Source organism: Rhinichthys klamathensis, unplaced genomic scaffold, assembly GCF_029890125.1.
Source record: "Rhinichthys klamathensis goyatoka isolate OS25496 unplaced genomic scaffold, OSU_Roscu_1.1 h1tg000497l_1, whole genome shotgun sequence".
Taxonomy (NCBI): Eukaryota; Metazoa; Chordata; class Actinopteri; order Cypriniformes; family Leuciscidae; genus Rhinichthys; species Rhinichthys klamathensis.
In genome coordinates this window covers 649,155-666,403 of record NW_026606980.1, presented here as the reverse complement: position 1 = coordinate 666,403, position 17,249 = coordinate 649,155, and the positions used below count along the sequence as shown (strand labels likewise).

The following is a 17,249-nucleotide window of genomic DNA, read 5'->3' as shown; positions in this document are numbered from 1 at the left end:
ACAAATAGAGTGCTGCAGGCGTGAGTCCTAAAGCACAGAAATGATTTATCATTTTTGAACTTTTGGTTCCATCATCCTGCAGTCAATGGGTTTTTGAATGAGGTTTTAGTTATATGACTGAAATAAGGTCTGTGGTTTACACAAGCTTTTTTTCTATGACATACATCAGTAATACCCTACTTGTAATTATTTAAGCTTTTACTGGTTAAATGGGACCACAATGGTTGTCTGGGACATTAAACATCATCACGCCGTGCAGGAAAACTCATCTACTAACTATAGTCCGTTTTTAAAGCCTTGTTGTATTAATACTCGCGCTCTTACCATTCTAACTCAAAGTTTCCAACTTGCAGATTTAAAGAAAGCTTAAAATATTGGTTTGAAACTTAGAGGTGGTGACATTGAAGTCAAACTTTTGATGGTCACAGAGCTTATTTTCTGAAATAATCAATGGAAAAGCTCTATTGGCTTTATGTAGAGGGAACCAGGGTGATTCTAACTTCTAGGTTGGCCTACAAAATTTTGCCATTCTTGCAGCAGTCTGTTGTATATACTTCAAAAACGAAGATTATGTTTCAGTAACATATTGTAATGAGTGATTGCTAACCTTGTCTCATACCTAATGAAATAGGTATAGGTATAATAATATTGTTGTCATCTTAGTTAGGACCAAATCGATATTAAGTGTCTTAATCATAGATTAGCACCACTTTAACATGAGGTTTATCATTTGTATAGTTTCAACAACTATCTGAAAAAGTTGTATGTGAGTGACACCAAATGTAATCAAAATGACTTATTTAGGAATTATAGCTAAAATAGGCCATGTCCAACAGTCTTCATTGGCGTCAGGCAGCCACGTTGAATTCAAAGTAATGAAAATATCTTCAATACGATCGAGGCACTCTTAGGAGGCAGTAAGAAAAGCTGCAATACAAAGTTCCAAAATTGGAACTAGGAAAGTCTGAAGCTGTAGACAAGTACTTTATAAGTCATTTCTTATCCCTTGACTTCAGTGATCATCAACAAACCGAGCCCTTTCTTATCTGAATGTAAAATGATCCCCACTTCTGCATTCAGGCTCAACACTCTGTGGTATGGGTCTTCTGTCTTTCCCTGGTTCTTATTTGTCCTCCATTCTTGCTATATTTTTTTGGAGTACTTGGGAGCAGAAATGGGACGCAAAGGAGCAGCATTAAAGGCAAGAGCTCAGCTGGTGACTGCTAGAAAAAGAAGTGTCCTGCTGAGACTGAACTCTTGATCGTCTCTGACTCTGTCTTACACAATTCTCACCGATAGAGAGATCTTAATTCTCGTGGCTTTTATGTTTTCTCCTCACTGTGTCTGGTGCCGTTGTAAATGCATCAGGCTTGACTGAAGAACAGTGTTAAGCTCATGTGTGACACTGTTGGAAATATGAAGTGCAGTTTGTATTGTAAGGGTAAGACAGCAGGACATGCTCTCACTGCACCGCTGCCGCAGAATAACAGCTTTTTTTGCAGGTGTGTCTATTAAATGTACAGCTATGGACCTATTTACTTTATTAATACATGTTTCTGGTCTTATTATAAACTTAATGTGTGCATGTAATAAATATGTGCTACTAAAGGTTGGGGGTCAGAATTTTTTTTTTTTAAAGAGTTTCCACAAAAATATATTAATTAGCAATTGTTTTTAACATCAATAATATTTAGATTTTTTTCTGAGCACCAAATCAGCATATTAGAATGATTTCTGAAGGATCATGTGACACTGAAGACTGGAGTAATGATGCTGAAAATTCAGCTTTGCCATCATAGGAATAAATTACATTTTTAAATATACATTAAAATAATAAATTACTAAATATATATATATATATATATATATATATATATATATATATATATATATATATATATATATATATATATATATTGTATATACTGTATATATATTTAGTAATTTATCAATTTAATGTATATTTAAAAATGTCATTTATTCCTATGATGGCAAAGCTGAATTTTCAGGATCTATTACTCCAGTCTTCAGTGTCACATGATCCTTCAGAAATCATTCTAATATGCTGATTTGGTGCTCAGAAACAATTCTTATATATATATATATATATATATATATATATATATACAGAGAGAGAGAGAGAGAGAGAGAGAGAGAACAGAAAAGAGTTATTTTTAAAATGTTTCACAATATTACTGTTTTCACTTACTGATCCTTAGTATTGAAATCTTTCTTTTTGTATTCCTCAAGGGTGGGCGGTTTGGTCAGCATCTTGGTTGCTATCTGTGTCCTCACTGGCTACTCTATCATGACTGCCAGCTTTGCCATCTATGAGGTTCAGGAACATCACACAGGCTCCAAGAGACTCCAACAGATCTCTGGCATCAGCGAACCTTTTTACTGGATCATCAACTTCTTCTATGATATGGTACTTCATCATTAGTTGATAGATTTCAGCCTTTTAGATCCGTTGCATTGATCTTAAATATCCAAAAACCCAAACTATGCAAGAAAGATTACAACCCAGAATACATCAACTGCATGCAGTAACAACAACCATTTGTGCCTGTGGCAATTTTAATTGCTCAGATTATATAATATAATATAAATATATATATATATTACAGAAGACTGTTTGTGTTTACGTGTTTGTCTTTTCTGTTGCATTGCAGGCTCTTTACATGGTTCCTGTTGTCCTCTCGGTGGCGATGATAGCAGCGTTCCAGCTCCCAGCCTTCACAGACAGACAGAACCTTGGCGCGGTCACACTTCTGCTGGTGCTATTTGGGTCAGCATACATTAAAGTACCTTTACCACCAGAGACTTTCCTGTCACAAGACGGACGTCTCATTAGAATGTCTCAGCGCTGACAGGTCCTCAAGGCAGTGGAGCTTCATGAATGTATTATTCATCAAATGCTACATGTCGCAGCATTGGCAAAGGGGAAGTTTTAGTTAATGCACCGTCTTTCAGGTAAACACAGGCTCTCTGCTAGAAAGAGGAGAGCTGCTTGAAGCTTTCCTGCAAGGCCTGGGCTCTGAAGAAGTGATTTCACACACTTCGTCACCCAGTTAATTGCATTGTGGAGAGCAGTGAGACCACTCACAGTCAGTCTTTAGGCTTCAGAGCTCCAGGCTGCTTGGGAGGCCGTTCATTGTGTGAAGTCAGCAGTCTGGCCCGCATTCATCCACCTGTGAGCTCACCGGCTCTCGGCCCATAAATAACCACACATCACAGCGATCCGACCACTTTCCCTTCAACCTGCTTAATTGCTTTTGTTTAGCTGAGCGGTGTGGACTTTCCACCACTAACAATACACGCAGACAGGCCGGCCAACTCGCAACACACACACACACACACACACACGGTACCCTCTCAGTTTAAACACATCCTCTTCCTTGACCCCACCACCCCAATCACCGAGAGTAATGAATAAAAAAACAGATCATTCTGTGGAGCTGAAGAGGAGAGAGAATGCTTCACAAAAAGGAAATAGATGAACTCATTTATCTTCTGGCTTCTTAGCTCAACTGTGGAATATATTCTCTCTCTCTTTGCTAAACTCAAAGCAGAAGTCTTACTATAGTTCTTTTGTCTTCCTCCATGTTGTAATTCTTCTGTTCAGACAAGCTTGTCACTTACCACATTGATTTCATTGTTTATTTTCAGTTTCTCCACCTTCCCTTGGATGTACCTTCTGTCTTCGATATTCAAGGATACGGAAATGGCCTTCATTGGTTATGTTTGCATCAATCTCTTCATCAGTATCAACACCATCATCGCCACATCCGTTATCTACTTCCTGGGTCAGCTTAACCAGAATGACCTGGTGAGAGAAAAGTCAGAGGGATGTTTCACCCCCAAATTAAAAAATTTTTTTACAAAAGAAATCAAATTATATTACGACACTGAAACCAATTTTAAGACCATTTAGAATTTTTGCTTTGTGATATTTTTTTCATGACAATTAAGCACATTTATTGCCCTCGAATTCTCATTACCTATTATCCATATTTTATTCTTTAGTAAGTAGGGATATATACTAACATTCAAAAGTTTGTGGTCGATAAGATATTATTTTTAATGTTTTTGAAAGAAGTCTCTTATGATCACCAAGGCATTTTTTGTGTGAAATATTATTACAACTTAAAATAACTATATTTCTATTTGAATATATTTTAAAATGTAATTTATTCCTGTGATGGCAAAGCTGAATTTTCAGCATCACTTCAGTCTTCAGTGTCACATGATCCTTCAGAAATCATTCTAATATGCTGATTTGGTGCTCAAGAAACATTTCTTCTTATTATTAATATTCTTTTTGGAAACGGTGATAATTTTTTTTGATTCATAGAAAGTTCAAAAGAACAGCATTTGTTTAAAATTTAAATCTTTTGTAACATTATAATTGTCTTTAATTGTCTTTATTGTCACTTTTGATCAGTTTAATCCATCCTAGCTGAATAAAAGTATAAATCTCTTTAAAATATCTTACCGACCCCAAATTTTTTTAACTGTAGTGTATGTAATAGAACAGAGAATATTCAAATAAATTTCCACCAACCAAAAAAATGGATCAACATAAGTAGCTTTGCACATTGTCCTTCCTTCTCTAACTTGCTCTCCCTGTCCATTTCAGAGCATCCAGAATGTGTACCGTACCATGAGCAACATCTTCCTAGTCTTCCCTCAGTTCAGCTTTGGCAATGGGTTGATGGAGTTGACAAGGGTTGACATGCAGGTGCAAATCTTGAGCTCTTTTGGGGTGGATGCCTACAAGAACCCCTTCAGCATGGACACTCTGGGCTGGATGTACATCTCCATGTTCCTGCAGGGTTTCATCTGCTTCACGCTCCGCCTGCTACTTAACAAGACACTCCTTCGCAAAGTCAGGTATACCTGAGGCTCGGGCACTATAGATTTAAAGTGGTTACTGGTTATTAAAACCTTTTACCCTAAAGCTGTCTCATTTTTGTGCATTTGTGTTTTCTTCACAGACGTTTATTTTGGTGTAAGAGGAACGTTGTTCAGAGCTATAGCCCCAATGAAGATGAAGACGTGGTGGCTGAACGCTTGCGTGTGAACCGTGGGGATGCAAGTGCAGATATTCTGCAGGTTAATGAGCTGTCTAAGGTGTACCAAAACCTGAGGAAGAGGGTACAGGCGGTGAAGAGGCTGTCTGTTGGCATCCCAGCTGGCGAGGTCTGTGCCATTTGCATAGTAAAATTAATTATGAGAGCGTTTACTTGCACAAGAATATTGAAGTCAACATAAATTTGCAATACATTTTGCTTTCGTAATGAGATGTATTTCCGATTATCAGCAAGAATTGATCATTCATTTTGTGCATTGTGAATGAATTGGATTGTGAAAAGTGGGTGTTCCACTTTATGATTTATAATACCTGGAGGTTAAGAATGTGTACTATGAAAGTAAATTGGGTAAATTCAGATCAAAGATCAAAATGCTTGTTCTGATTGTTTTTATGCTTCAAACTTTTAAAAAAAAATGTTTCAGTGAGTTGGATAAAGTTTCGTGCAAGTATTAAACAAAATGACCAAATCAAGAATGTTTTAACCAGAATATGGATCACAGAGGGGAAATGCAGCTATATATTTAAGGCACTTTGCATATGCTTTGCTTCATTATTTTCCATGGTTTAAATGTTATTCATAGAAGATTTATGATTCAGATTTTAAGAATAATCATTGACAGCAAAACATTCATTGTGATTGAACGGAAGCTTAATATCTTCCTTAGTGCTTTGGATTGCTGGGAGTCAACGGTGCAGGGAAGACCACTACGTTCAAGATGCTAACAGGAGACATTAGCCCTACTGATGGCTCGGCTCAGATCCGTGACATTGACGGGTACTTTTCTTTCTCCTTTTAAAAACTACATCTGGTACCTTTACTGTCGCTCAGCGTCTTTTTCTAAAGCATTTTACTAGGCATTTGTGTTGGGTTTCATTGCATGTCCATAAATCTCCCTGGCCTGTGTCCTCAGGAGGATGGTTGACATCATAGACTGCAGGAGAGAGGGCATAAATATTGGTTACTGCCCCCAGGTGGACGCACTGGATGACCTCCTGACTGGAGAAGAACATCTCTATTTTTATGCCCGCATCAGGGGCATCTCCAAGAGGGAGACTGGCCAGGTAAGGTCACAGCTATATCAACATCTATTTTGTTCTGGCAAAGGCCAGTTTCTTATTAAACTGACTTACAAACAGTGCATGCTTTCGGTTATAATGATACCTGTGTATGGTTGTCATTTTATTTAATAAAATCCCAGTATTCGATACCAGTAAAATTTCAAGCGTCTCGATACTAAATTCAAGAGTTCAAACATTGGGGGTCTGTAAGATTTAAATAATACCCTTTTTTTCAACAAGGAAACATCAAAAGTGATCAGTGCATTTACAATGTTACAAAAGATTTCTATTTCAAATAAATGCAGTCCTTTTGAACTTTCTATTCATCAAGGAATTCTGAAAAAAAAAAAGGTCACAGTTTCCACAAAAATAATTCTGTTTTCAACATTGATAATAATTGGAAATGTGTCTTGAGCACCAAATCAGTATATTAGAATGATTTCTGAAGGATCATGTGACACTAAAGAAAATTCAGCTGTGCCATTACAGTAATAAATGACATTTTATAAAAATGTAAAATAGCTATTTTATTATTAATATTATTGTTTTACTGTATTTTTGATCAAATAAATGCAGCCATGGTGAGCATATGGCGACTTCTTTAAAAACATAAAGAAATCTTACTGACCCCAAAGTTTAAACGGGTTATGAACTTTATATAGAAGCAAATTCAATTTAAAGTGAAAGTCACACATGCGCAAGTTTAAAGGCCGTCATCTGAGTTAGTACTGAGTCTATAGTTTGTATTGCTGAAAATTTACATTTACATTTATTCATTTAGCTGACGCTTTTATCCAAAGCGACTTACAATTGCTATATATGTCAGAGGTCGCACGCCTCTGGAGCAACTAGGGGTTAAGTGTCTTGCTCAGGGACACATTGGTGTCTCACAGTGGATTTGAACCTGGGTCTCTCACGCCAAAGGCATGTGTCTTATCCACTGCGCCATCACCACCCCTTAAAAATAAAGAGAGACTGGCATCATTTGATTCTGTAATGCTGGAACTCTTGACATCCCTGCTTATATGCAACTAAATGTATTCCACTGATTGGAAGTTTGCTGATTGGAAATGAGAGAGAAGAGATGAGGCATAGCAGACAGCTGTCTGTTAATTTCATGTCACAACTCAATGACATATTTTAACACTCTAAGAAAGATTTTGGATGTGTCTTTCGTCAAGTGTGACATCTTTCCACACATGCAAAAACATGTCAGGAAATGGAGGTTTAACAGCAGTTCTGAAAGCACCAGCATAGAGTGTGATTGAGATGCTTCTGTTGTGATTGAGACCAGCGTCACCAGTTTTAATTAAACAACTTTTGCAATGCGGGTCTACTCACTTGACCAGCACTAACAATCATCGACCCACCTGGAAATCCCTGCTGGACTTCTCGGTAGAACGTGAATAGATTTCAGTTTGGTATTGTCTTAGTATTGCATTTGACACGAAATGGTTGGCTCTTTTCCATATTGATTAACGAGAAAGCTAATTAATCTTGCATTCTCCCAGGATTATTGGTAAAAAGCACTTCTGTAAAACTTGCCTTTGGCTGCAGATGATGTGAACTCTTTATCAGTTTTCCTAAAGACTGAAACACTGGTATATAGCTTGCATAAGAGGTTGCTATGTCATATTAGTAAGTTATTATGAAAATAAGTTTTAGTCGCAATAGTGTTTCTATGAAACTATGGGTTATTAATAGCTGAGTGTAACACTGAATCATGGCTTTTATTGCTTTTATACAGCAGCAGCAATGTCAATATGAAAAAAAGACATTAAAAAAGTTAAATGTAAGGAATACGTGAGCTTCTAAATCAAATTTTAGAGTCAGAACCATCCGTTTTTGTAATGCAGGACCTGCCGTGCTGTTCTCAACAGCTATATTTCTGAAGGTACGCAGGAGAACTGTTTAGAAGATAAATCGCACTGCTTTGTCTTTTTTTTCTCTTTATTGCATCCTGATCCTGCACAATATTTTGATCTAGAGGGCTTAAACTTGAACTGAATATATCAACTCCATTATGATCAGAGACTGTGACATGCATTTACAGTATGACGTTATGAGCACATGGCTCAAACACACACACACACACATACCCCACTGTCAAGCTTTTTCCTTTCTCTTATGTAATTTGGTGTTGTCTCTACTAATACGTTGGTTAGCCTGTGGTGAAAGGAGTCATCTACAGAAGTTGTGAAAAAAGTCTGTTTTTATATGAAGCTTGCCACCTGCAGTATTTGATTACAGTAATGCGACGAAATTCAACAAATTTAAAAGCAAAAAGTATTGTTTACTCAACCTCATGTTGTGTTAAAACTGTATCATCTGCCAAGGTAAATGCTTTAAAGAATATTATTTTTTTCTAGAAAAAAAGAAAGTGAAAAGAAAGTGACCAAAGGATTTTCAGGGAATAATCGGTTCTGTTTCTCACACAAATCTATTGATTAGCTTCAAAACACTTATAATAGAACACAATGGCACACAAGTCATGTTGACTATTTTTATGCTGCTTTTTTTTGTGTCTTTTTGGAGCTTGACCAGTCCCTGGTCACCATCCACTTTCATTTTAAGGAAAAGAGCTGCTCGAACATGCTACAAACGTTGTCCTTTTTATATACCCGTGAATGAAAGAAAATCATAAGGGTTTTAAATGACATAAGGGTGAGTAGATCATGACAGAATATTCATGCTTGGAGAACTAATGCTTTAAATCTTTGAGTAAAGTTGATATAAAGTGCAACTTTGTCTAAAATGAAGTAAAACCGGCACCCTGTAATGATGATGTTACCCTTCTATAAAAAGGGCAAATAAGGAATTGACTTAACAATCTATGAATACCATCAGTCATCTTTCGGCTACCGAAAGCCTTTGTGTAGAAGCTGCTGAGACTTTGAAATGGCTTTTGCGGTTTGGCCCATTAACTTGGATTAGAGGATTCAGAGGAAACGGCTGGTAAATTTTGATGTCCTGAGGGAAGCACACAATTCAATGCCGGCCCAAAAGGATGATCTGTAGGTGCATATAACCCCTGTTAGACGGAGAGTCCTTTATGGTTTCTTGCAGGTTTATGAGAAGCTATTTAAATTCATAGAATGTCTACTTGGATCCTTTGATGTATGAATCCAATTAGTTAAATGAATGCAGAAACCATGACATTCTCTGTGTGGGGTCAAATGTCAACAGGCATTTAATCAAAACATTATTCAAAGGGACTCATTATGATGTCAAGACTACACAATTAATGTGTTAGAACAACTTGTTAAGCCTTTTTGGGGACAATTATTGCTTTGTTAATCAAAACTAAATTGCAGGGAAATTATGACTGAACTGCAAGTGTGATACATGCTTTGAAATAGGGCTGCACAATTTTGGGAAAACATCAAATTGTGATATTTTTTTCTGAGAAAAATTGCAATTGCAATTTAAATGGTGATTCGTAATATTTTTTTTAATAAAAATATAGTAAACAAAATCATGGATATTTCATTGTAAAAACAAAATAAAAAAATAATAATAATATTTTTGTAGTTGTAAAATTACAATACTTATATTTAAGGCTGTCTTTATTTCTTCATTTTCAAACATTAAACCATCAAGATTTTATTTTGATGAAAACCATGAGGAGCCTCTATTTTGTTGACCACGGTTGGGAAGCTGGTTGGCAAATATTGTGTTTCCAAATGCACATTATGAGCGACCCAAACTCAGAGCAGATGCAGAGATGAGAAACACGTAGCATATATATTTATTTAATTAAATAACAGCCTTTGCAATTTGATAATCACACTACGCCCATATCGCGATTTCAGTTTATGTAGATTTAATTGAGCAACCTCGATTTAAAATTGTAATTATTTTTACATTATTAGTAATGTTTGCAAGGCTAACATCACTATTATGGTTGTAGAGTTAGGGATTTGAACAAACCCCACTGAACAACCACATAGCAACACCCTAACTACCACCCAAAACACCTTTGCAACCACATACTGTAGCAACGCCCTGGCAACCAATCACAATACCTTAGATTTGTGGGGTTTTGCACGAGCAAGATGAACTCATATTTGCATCATAAAATGTGAAAATCGAATTGTTATCAATTTGTTTTCTTATTTAACATGATGTTATATTAATACATGCTGTGAGAATCTCAATATTTGATCTTTTTTTCTTTAGGTTGTGAACTATCTGTTGAAAAAGTTGGAGCTGAATTACCACAGGCACAACACAAGCGAGAACTACAGTTGTGGAACCCGCCGGAAGCTGTCTACAGCCTTGGCCCTGATTGGGAACCCACAGATCCTTCTTCTGGTGAGCGAAAAACACACATCATCCCACTGACCAAAGGGGAAACTGAAACCATTTAGTAATCAGTACAGCTACATTATAAATCACTGTATTGCATGTTGTCTTGAGTGTTTGCTCAGAGGGGTTTGAATGGGTAAAATGTTGCACACTCATTATTACAAACACCTCTGAAATGCGTCGGTGTGCTGTTTGGCCAAAGTCTCTAAGCACATCAGTTATTCTAACTTGAAATTTTGGCTTGGTGCATTGCACGATTGCATTTACCTGGGGAGTGTGTGGGATTTGCACACATTGTGTAAACTCACAGAAACATCCCACATGTTTCTTAAATGTCTCCTCTAACCTCTCAGGATGAACCCAGCTCTGGAATGGACCCACGCTCCAAACGACACCTTTGGAAGATCATCTCTGAGCAAGTGATGGGCAAATGTGCTGTGGTCCTGACATCACACAGGTAATGACTGCTCTTGACTGACACTGCATCAGTTCCTCCAAACAAATGGGGGGCAGTAACGACACATTTAGCCAAAACCAGGGGGTTTCAAGCTTTTTGATGCCAAGGACATCCAGATATGATGATCCACTTTCAAATATACAGTAAGGGACATCTTTTGTGAATTATAAAGCTACATATTTTCATAGATACAGATGCGTTTGTACTGAGAAAAATATTAAGGACAATAACTGGCCTTGACATTGTCATTATACTAAGCAACCCTCTATTAGAGTAAGATGTATTAACTAAAATATAAAACAATAAAACATTTAAAATCCCATTTAAATGTATTTGTATTCCACTTACCACAATAAATATCCTTACAAAGCAGCTTTACAGACAATGTTGCCATATGTATACATATATATTAAATAATGTAGTAAAATATTGCATTAAACATGTTTAACTACATATTATGAGTTAACCTGTTAATATGTTGTTGTTTTTTAAAACCTATGTATCGTTTCAGGCAATGCTTAGTGAAGCCAACAATCAAAGTTTGTCTTAAAAGTTTAAATAGTTTTAAAAAAGCCTGAAGACAGTGATATATTATATACTATGCAATATGTCCTTGTGTCCTACAGTATGGAGGAGTGTGAGGCCCTTTGCACCCGTCTGGCTATAATGGTAAAAGGACAGTTCAGATGTCTCGGCTCCCTACAGCACATCAAGAACAGGTCAGTGGTTTATCTTTCTGTGTCCTGTGCTTCCTTCTACCAATTATTTTCCATAGTTCTTTCACGTCTCCACACTCTAGAGCCTGATATCTCATGCAGACGCTTCATAATTTTTTTTTCCTGGTGATAAAATAATCTGTGTTCATCTGACAGGTTTGGCAAAGGATTCACGGTGAAGATGTACTTAGCTGGATCTTCCTATGATGTAGATATGATCAGTAACTTCATGCAGCAGAATTTCCCCAGCACGTTCCTGAAGGTGAGAGAGAGAAAAAAAAGCACACGATAAGGATGTTTTTCTTTAAACACATTTTTGGGGTATTTTTTTCTGGGATATCTCCTAAATTTAAATGAATTGATCACTTTTATTTCTGGAGTCATAACATGAGGAATCACATTCTTTGATTTTTCTATGATAAGAGATCATTGTTCTATGAAAACATATTCTGAAAGTTTCAAAACTTTTCCAGTGAAAGTGAGTATCTATTTAAAGAGCACATATTATACTCTTTTACAAAGTCAATTCAAGTTTTCATGCTTGAATGTTTTTCATATTTTACATTGTTGCAGAACCTCTTTCAGTGCTTACTGATATATAGAGAATATCTCTCTTTGGAGTGACTTTGTGCTTTTTAACTTTCCAGACCTTTTTCCGTGCTCAAAAACATTACACACTAAAGAAAGCTGAAAAAAAAAAAAAAAAAAAAACCACATAATAGATTCTCTTTAAAACTAAGCTGTGAAATCAGCCTGTTCTGAACTTCTGCTTTTTACATCAGATGAAGACATTTAAACATGTGACAGCCCACATATGTGCCCACATGCAATTTTTGAAGATTTAAATGACAGTATATTGGACTTGACAGCAATGCACTGTATCTCATTTCACATGTAAATAGGGTGTTTACACTAAGAGAAGTCTTGAAGGCACAGCAGCAAAAATAAAAACAGCATGGGCCAGAGAGGGTGGAAATGGTCATAAAAATTTAATTATGCTTGTTTTGGGGACAAAGAAAATTATGTTACTAACATTATTAGTGGACCTCAGGTAAAAAAAAAAAAAAAAAAAAAAAAAACACCTAAAAATCTTTGATGTGATCCCTTTAAGTGTATTCTGTTGTTTTAGCTAGCTAAGTTATCCATCTTCTGTCCATAAAGGATCATCACTCGAATATGGTGGAGTACCATGTGCCTGTTGCTCCTGGTGGTGTGGCTTCAATCTTTGGCCTGCTAGAGTCCAACAAGGCTGTACTGCAAATCAAACACTTTTCAGTCAGCCAGACCACTCTGGATGAGGTAAGATACATTTTGTAGAACACAAAGATTTTATTTTTTGTTTAAAGAATTTTCACACATCTCATTTCTTACAGTTCGTAGTGATTTGTCAAGTCATAAAAGTAGTCCTTAAACCAGTGTTTTTTTTTAGCATCATTGAGATACTTTTATAGTTTTTATTCATATTTTGAATTAGATTGTCTGTTTGTATTTTCAGTTTTCACTTTAATTTCAGTTAAAGTTTTAGTCATTTGTTCTGGCTTTTTGTCAAATGTCTAGTTTTTTTTTCCCAGTTGTAGTTTTAGGGGGGGTTTGTACATCAGGTTTAGACTAAAAGAAAATACTAAGAGATACTGTTTTTATATTTTATTTGATTATATATTAACATTTCTTTTATTTCAAGTAACAATTAGATTCATTTATAATAATAACCCTGCCTGACACTATATTTATTCTTTTGAAATCATTCAAGAGCTTTATGTGAGGAACAGACCAAAGTCTCTTTTGTTATACACTGAAATATGAATAAATAATGAGTAAATAATGACAAAATGTTTAATTGTGATGGTGAAAATGGAGAAAAATGAAAAGAGACACTGAGGTGGTGATGTGGAGACTAAACGCTTGTCTTGACTTGTCTCCTTAGGTTTTCATTAACTTCGCCATGGGGAAAACGGACACAGACGCACAGGAAGTCACGGAAGGATCGGACATCGACAGTCTAGACTCGTACAATGCTTTAGACTCATAAAATATTTGCACGTTATGACATTCAATGAACCTCAAAAAAGACATTAATTTAATATATAGGACATCTTTTATAGACACGATCATATTTTGGGTTTGTTTGTACTTTGATGAAAGGCAAATGTTGTAGGCTATTGAATAATGAAGTCGCCAAATACCTTATGGATAATTATTGAAGATCCTTATAAAAAAAATTATGTGTATTCATCTTCTTTCTACTCTTCCAAATATGGGTTCAAATATTGATCAACAATAAATAACCTTTTTATGGATTTTTTTGTTTTGTTTTGTTATTTGCAAAGTCTACATTAGTTTACATATTTTGATGCAAATTCAACGTCTACTTTCATTTGTCGTCAAACAAATTCGCTGCTACTTATCAAAGGAAATGAAGTCATTTATTTACTACATTGTTTGAAATTTGACCAGCTCTACCAGATATATATTATATATATTTTAATCAAAATATAACAGAATTAAATATGTATGCAGAGAGAAGAGTCCATCCTGTTAAACTGCTGGCTGCATCGATGCAGCTCTTGTCTGAGGTTGAAATAAATCACAAAGACCTTTTTGGCTTCGAGATATAAATGATTCTTCAATGTCTGCACATCTTCACTCTCATTAATATTTTCTCTGAAGGCACATCTCTTGTGCAAGAATGTACTGAATATTTCATCGGCCCTTTCCTCTGTCTGCTTCAAGGCACAGTTCCTCTTTTAAAAATGTACCAAGCTTATTTTTACATTAAAGCTATTTTTCACATGCAGTTGTTGAGCGTTTGTCTTATTGAATGCGGTGCAATTGGTTCTTTATGTCATGAGTTGAGGTATGCAATTTCTTTGCATAGAATATCAAGCACTGTGGAAGTGATGAACTATCCAATGTTCATTCGAACTGCATTTCAGTTTTCTTTTTTCTTTTTTTTTTTACATATGGGAACACAGGTAAAGTGAGACACTTTCTGATAATTTGTCACCGGTGTCATTTTAAAATAGTTCAAAAGACTTAACCCCTCACACAATGGCATTTTAAAAAGCTAAATACATTCACTTTACAGATGGATTTTTAAAAGCAAATGTACAACAAACCATCTTAACCAAACCGACTGAACTGTATAGGTATGTACAGTAGGGTGATGAATTGTACTTTAGTGATACACTGATACACAATAGTCAAATTAAAATGGAAATGATCACAGTCACAACTACCCATGGTATTTAATTCTCAAGTATGTTCTCAAGAAAACGTTTTTTTTTTTTTTTTTTTTTAGAAGCACTCAAAGTAATGAAATTAAGTAGGCTAATTATGAATGCAGTGCACCCATATATTCACTTAATTGTGCTTTTGTGATAAAAGAAAAACAAACTAATATGATTGCCATCTATAAATGTTTAATATTTTATCCAATATAAAAGACAATATACGACAATATAGGACACAATATTATATATAGAATACAATGCCCATGAGACAGTATACTTTATATTTAAAGTTTTTCAAAACGTTTTGGATGATTTATATTGACGTTTTATTCTGAAGTAAGTAAAACTATTATATAAAAATAAAGGAAGGAAAGCCATTAAAACGGAACTTCATAACTAAAGCCCAGTTGACCAATCAGAGTGTAAGTTCGCTCAACTGAGTTCCTCCCCTTCGCCTTCCCGCTGTTGGCGCCACCTGCAAAAACCTATGGCAAAACAAAACACGTCTGTTTAAAGAAATATTGTGATCGGTCTCTTTCTCGGTTATTATGGAACAAGAAATGTCATCCTGTCATTCTGCCAAAACCTAAGACATTTACCAGGACTAAAGAGGTATTTGCACAGTTCCGAAAACTTCTGCTGTGTTCTAAATGGTAGGCTATGCTTTAGTTTCATAATGAAAGCAGACAGGCATCCTGGTCCTAACAGGCCAAAAAGTCATTTTAACATGATTTTACAGCTCATATCTCAGGAGCTAGGCGGTAAGCCTTGTACTCAATTAACCATATTGGACCATATGCTTTGCTGGTTAAGTAAATTATTGCTATGTATGTTTTCGCATCGTGCGTATCCGAATCTGCAGCTTATTTATGGGTTGCAGCTTTATCAGGCTTATGTCATGAATATCTCTATATCCAATAAACATACCTTTAAAACTGTTACACTCCTATAGGCATATGATTGATTACATATATGATTTTTATGTGTTTGTGTGTGTGTGTGTGTGTGTGAGAGACTGTGTGTGTATATATACATACATACACATACACAGTTACACTGTAGCCTATACACACACAAACGCATGCATTCATACAGTCATGGTCATAATTACTGGCAACCTAGTTATGAACATAAAATGTGAAAATAAATCTGCATTGGTATCTTTTTGATATTTTATTAAAAAAATCACAAAAATCGAACCTTTCATTGAAGGAAATTAATTGAAAATGTGAGGAAAATCTCTTTATGAAATAATGTTTTTCTCTAATACACGTTGGGCACAAGTAATGACACCCTTTTGTTCGATACTTTTTTTCAACCTCTTTTTGCCAAGATAAAAGCTCTGAGTCTTCTCCTATAATGCATGAGTTTGGAGAACACCTGACAAGAGTTTAGAGACCATTCCTCCATACAGAATCTCTCCAGATTCCCAGCTCCATGTTAGTGCTTGTTGTCTTCAGTTCCCCCCACTCATTTTCTATAGGGTTCAGGTCAGAGGACCGGGATGGCCATTGCAGAAAGCTTCATTTTGTGCTCAGTGACACATTTTTGGGTTGATTTTGATGTCTGTTTTGGATTGTTGTCCTGATGGAAGATCCAACTATGGGCCAATTGATTTCTAGCAGAGGCCGTTCTGATTTTTTATCTGTTGGTATTTGCCAGAATCCATGATGCCATGTATCTGAACAAGAAGTCCAGGACCTCCAGCAGAAAAATAGGCCCACAACATTAAAGATCCAGCAGCATATTTAACTGTGGACATGGGGTACTATTTATCCCTGTTTGCACCAAACCCATCTGGTGGCTTTGCTGCCAAAAAGCTCTTTTTTTTTTCTTTTCTTTTTTTTTACTTTCATCTGACCATAAAATAGTGTATGCTGAATATGCTGGAGTTTGCTCCAGCTGTGATCCTTGGAGAGTCTCTGGCCACTCAAACTCTCCTCCTCACCGCGCATCAAAACAATATTAGACAGGCAAATTTGCCTTCCAGAACTTTTCTTGTTGATTGGAACTTCTTAATTATTGCCCTGATGGTGGAAATGGGAATTTTCTTATAGCCACTTTCTATTTTGTGAAGTTCAACAATCTTTTGCTGCACATCTGTGGTTTTACCTATTGTTATGGCTGGTTGATCCATAACATATTATTTACCTATTGTTATGGATGGGCCTTCAACATCTCAAACTTACTTTCACCTTCCCATAATACTCCTTTTCTAACCATTTACCATCGAGTTCATATGTTATTTTTGTCATCCTACCCTTTTCTTCACATTTGGCAGTTTCAGATGTGGTTTTATCTTTGAAAGTCTTCTTAAAAGGCCAGCGTCTCTCTGTCTTCTTCTCAGTGTGGCAGATGAAACTGGTGTTTGGTGTGTACTGTTT

General features: G+C 35.9%; 2 protein-coding genes across 2 annotated transcripts in view; both read left to right on the top strand.

Annotated features, from left to right (window-relative positions):
* abca12 (ATP-binding cassette, sub-family A (ABC1), member 12) overlaps window positions 1-13,893 on the top strand; it is a 44,083-nt gene extending 30,190 nt beyond the window's left edge. Inside the window, exons 39-51 of the mRNA XM_056237757.1 lie at window positions 2,251-2,428; window positions 2,673-2,788; window positions 3,670-3,829; window positions 4,640-4,893; window positions 4,998-5,202; window positions 5,761-5,870; window positions 6,007-6,157; window positions 10,334-10,468; window positions 10,816-10,919; window positions 11,546-11,638; window positions 11,792-11,897; window positions 12,797-12,934; window positions 13,560-13,893. Of these exons, the coding sequence (XP_056093732.1) occupies window positions 2,251-2,428; window positions 2,673-2,788; window positions 3,670-3,829; window positions 4,640-4,893; window positions 4,998-5,202; window positions 5,761-5,870; window positions 6,007-6,157; window positions 10,334-10,468; window positions 10,816-10,919; window positions 11,546-11,638; window positions 11,792-11,897; window positions 12,797-12,934; window positions 13,560-13,664 (1,855 nt within the window). The 3' untranslated portion in view covers window positions 13,665-13,893. The remainder of the gene's footprint in view (window positions 1-2,250; window positions 2,429-2,672; window positions 2,789-3,669; window positions 3,830-4,639; window positions 4,894-4,997; window positions 5,203-5,760; window positions 5,871-6,006; window positions 6,158-10,333; window positions 10,469-10,815; window positions 10,920-11,545; window positions 11,639-11,791; window positions 11,898-12,796; window positions 12,935-13,559) is intronic.
* Window positions 13,894-16,625: 2,732 nt separating this feature from the next.
* The window catches only part of bard1 (BRCA1 associated RING domain 1), a 38,399-nt gene continuing 37,775 nt past the window's right edge, over window positions 16,626-17,249 (top strand). The window contains 1 exon segment of the mRNA XM_056237770.1: window positions 16,626-16,630. Within this exon segment, the coding sequence (XP_056093745.1) occupies window positions 16,626-16,630 (5 nt within the window).